The 4,140-nt window shown below is 28.3% G+C and overlaps 1 protein-coding gene across 2 annotated transcripts in view; it reads left to right on the top strand.

Moving 5' to 3' along the window:
• Positions 1 to 224: 224 nt before the first annotated feature.
• The window catches only part of LOC106687208 (leucine-rich repeat and WD repeat-containing protein 1), a gene marked incomplete at its 5' end in the record, with an annotated part of 8,588 nt that continues 4,672 nt past the window's right edge, over positions 225 to 4,140 (top strand). Inside the window, 4 exon segments of one of the 2 annotated variants that reach the window (XM_014430958.3) lie at positions 225 to 645; positions 1,036 to 1,175; positions 1,286 to 1,450; positions 3,329 to 3,545. In XM_014430958.3, the coding sequence (XP_014286444.1) occupies positions 620 to 645; positions 1,036 to 1,175; positions 1,286 to 1,450; positions 3,329 to 3,545 (548 nt within the window). 2 annotated transcript variants of the gene reach the window in all.

Here is a 4,140-nt window from a genome sequence, read left to right as displayed (position 1 = left end):
GAGCGAAACTTTGACTAATAATAAATATTTTGAGTTATCTTTAACTGCACTCGGACCACATTCCTTGTATAAAAAAGTTTAAACAATGAAATAGATATAAAATTAGCAATTCTTTTAACAAAATAAATTAATAGCAATGTTTTTTATATGTAAAAAAATAATTCCTAACCACACTGATCAATTCATTTTTAAGATATTGACTTATGTTTCTTGACAAATCAGGATTTTTTTTTCAAAGTTTAAAATTTTGGGTAGGTTTTGGAAATTAATGATTTAATCGATAAATCAGTATTTTTTAATTGATTGTTATTTGAAATAATAAATAACTATCAGGGAATGCTATTCAATTTTTTTAAAGAAGATACGATGATCTGCTAACATATTCACAATTTTAATATCAGAGATTGTTTTACTAATAAGAAAAAATAGCTCTTTGGCGTGAAAGAAATTTAAACATCTTCCTTTAAGATTTTGAGCCAACTAGAAATGTGTATTTAAATTCTGTATTATTGATGGTTCTACTTGTCTTACTTTGTCTGCATCCTTAGTTATTTTGAATTGATAACGATGAATTTCGAGTATGACCCTATCAAATTTCTGAGATGTCACTCTAAAAATAATGACAGTGCTGATTCCCAAACTCAAGTAATGTTGTTGAATATAATGAATAATTCGGGATATTACTAAATGTAGATTTACTGTAGTTGTTGAGACACTCTATTGCTGTTGATTTGCTTTTCAGATATACATGGCTATTAAGAATTTAGCCTTGACACTGAAAACCCTAAAATGTTTGAGTTCTTCACCTTCTATCATAGTTATTTAATTTTATGTTTATTTTATTTTTTTTTAACTTAATCATTATCAGATGATGGGCCTCATCCTATACTTAGTAAAATTATCTCTTTGTTTTTTTATTAATATATTGCAATTTGATTTATTATTTTTTTTCTTATTCTTTTAAGCCAAATATTATATAGACGTTTTGGTCACTTACATCAGTAGAAGGTGCTTTATTAGTATACCTTATTTTAGGTATGGGATTGTGCCTTTGAACCATTGGATGATGGTTTTTTGGACTCATATATTGTCGCTACCTGTGGAGGTAACAGTGTTTGTTTTATTGACTGTGTTACAGCAAAAGTTGTGTCCAAATATTACACCAAGGATCTCAGGTTAGTGATTTACCATTTAACTTTAATGATAAAATTTTCAAAACATCAATTTTTTTTTTGTGATTTCAGTGTGCTTTTATTTACATTAGCCTGGACTAAATTGCCTGTAGGTGGTGAAAGGAAACTGTTATTGGTTACTGGAGGTTCCAAAGGAATTCTCTACTTCATTGATTATGCTAAAAATGTCTGCATTTTTGAGTACCAGTTGAAATTCAAACGGAATGTTCACGTTAATACTTTATGTTTTCACCCAACTGACCATGGAATACTATTTTGTAAGTTAGGTTTTGTTTTGTTTTTACACATGGATTCATGTCTTCTATATACCTTAAGTGTTACTTTTTTGTTTTTTTACAAAAGTCAAGGGATATCTTCTATTCATTATCATACATTTTGATTTTTTTTAGTGCAGGATAAGATGGTTTGGTGGCATATAGTCCAAGTTGTAGTCAAAGTATCACTGTATAGAAAATAACTGTTTTGAAGAAATTAATTAGGATGGAGTCATTTTTATTAGATTCCCTGATGTTCTGACTAGCTATAATTTTATCTAAACCTAGTTGCAATTTTTATATAATAAAACTATTCTTAGATATACTTGACAGAAAACATTTGAAGTATAATCCTGATTTAAATAGCTTTAAAATGTTCAAGTGGTGATCTGTATTCAATCTTCTACTAGCCCTAATAAGGAAAAAAAAATGAAAATAAATACTTATCTTCTCTTGGCTAACCTTAATGCATTATTTATAAATTCGTATTAGGAAATTTTTTGCATTTGGAACTTGGGAAGAGCTGTAGCGCCTCCTTTTCACCTTGGGTTGTCCCTAACTGTGAACCATCTGTAGTTTAGGGAATTGAAGTGTCTGAAACCTGGGAACAGCAGTGGCTTATTTCAAATCCGGCCACTGGATTTCTAGTTATCATTTTGTGACGGTCCCACAAAATGAAAACTTGACCCCTGACCACGCTGTTAAAATAGGGTGGTACTCTGTTGATTAAACCCTCACCCCCATCCCCTTCTATATCAGAAATGACCAGGAAGGAGGTCATTAAAAACAAAGTATTATTCTAGCTTCGATCAGCTATGATCGTTCTGGGTTCTGCTGTATTTTAGAATTTTTAGTCTTTCAAGTTTTTGTTATCAAATTGTTTATATAAATTTATTTACTTAGGTATTATTTTATTTTACAAACTCCCAATAACTTTTTTTAGATGTTCATAATTATTTTTTAAATATGTTTTATTTTAAAAAATTTTTTTTTTTACATTTTTTTAAATTATTTCACATTATTTAAATTTTTTATAGGAAATGTGGTGATATAAAATTACTTTATAGAGTCATTATTCTATAATTCAGTTGAAAATTTGCAAAAACATTCACGTATCAGCTGATTGCATACAAAGATTTTGTGGGGTACACGGGTGGATAATAATGTGTCATTATGGTTAAAAAAGGTGTATTAAAACTTTATGTGGCTAAATATTACATTTTACCCATTATCTAATTCTTAATCATATTATCAGAAAATAAATGTGCTTTTTTGATTGCAAGTGATTTCTTTGGAGAGCTCCCATGGTCAAAGTGGTAATGGATTTAATAGATAATCTGATGCTATTTGCATTGAGAAATTATGTTGCTCTTGTATTAATCTTCTGATAGGTATCTGCTTTCTCATGCAACTTTCAATATACAGATTTTGGTATATGCTATTTGTTTTAATAATTGTTCCGTCTTTTAAATCTTCCTCTTTTTTAAGTTGTCTTCCACCTTTAAGTATAATGGATTTGAAAATGGTCAGAGAAAATTTGGAAATAATATGGAAAGTTCACAAAATTTTTGATAGCATAATTTTAGACATCTTGTATTATTTTATGAAATTATTTATGTAATTATATTTTTCTAAAGAGTATTATTTTGATTCTTATCTTGTTCATTATGTATTGTGACGTAAAGTTCATTAAGAAATTAAAAATTGGTGTGTGGTTGTCTAAAACCTATAATTAAAAACAGAACCAAAAAAAAAATTAATTGTTTAATGTGATTTTTGTTCTAAGAGGTGAATTAAGGATAAACAATGAAAGAAAGAATGGAGTACAAAGCATAAAATAATGGAATGAATTGTTTTGATTAATGTAAGATTATTTTTTAGGTGGAACAAGTAATGGTGAAATACGAATCTGTGAGTTAAAGAAATATTTGAAAGAACCTAACAAAGTTGACTTAGTGATTAATAATTGCATTTCTATTGAAAATGAAGTTTTTGATTTTGCATTTTGTTTAAACACAAAATTACTTTTATGTTCTTCTAGTGACAATATAATGAGTTTTTTTCTGCCTTCAAGAGAAATTGTTCGTTCATCATCAGAGTAAGTGTTATTTTTAAAGATCATTATTTAATGATATAAGCTCATCAGATATTTTTATAACTGGTCATCGATTGTATCATGATCAATGCCTCTTTAACTAGAAAGTATGAATCAAGGTGGCACATTCTGTTCACAGAACCCTTTTTTTTCATTTATATAAATATAGTTTCTGTCACTACACTTTTTACTAACTTCTATTCAAATCTTCCTTATGTGATCAACTTTACTTGTATTTCTCTTTTACTTTTTTTTTTTTAGGATAGCCTTCATTTTAAAATATTTATTAGCAGTAATGTTCAGTATATTAAATTAATTAATAAACTAATATACTTAACTATTTTTCTCAGCACCCCCACCATCAAAAAATTAATATTGCCAAAAATCTCATACACCGTTGTTTTTCCTTATCTGATCCCCAATACCATAAATCAAACATTCACCGTATTAAGACTATCTTGCTTTCTAATGATTTTCCACTTCACATCATAAACAAACTTTAAAACTCTTACATCAACCGTTCTACGCCTACTTCTCCTTCCCCAAACTCTCCTCATCCACCATCCACTCTCTCGATTTATAGATCCCTTCCATATAT

Source organism: Halyomorpha halys, unplaced genomic scaffold, assembly GCF_000696795.3.
Source record: "Halyomorpha halys isolate HHAL.00 unplaced genomic scaffold, Hhal_1.1 Scaffold37.1, whole genome shotgun sequence".
Classification (NCBI taxonomy): Eukaryota; Metazoa; Arthropoda; class Insecta; order Hemiptera; family Pentatomidae; genus Halyomorpha; species Halyomorpha halys.
This window is presented reverse-complemented; position numbering and strand designations above follow the sequence as displayed.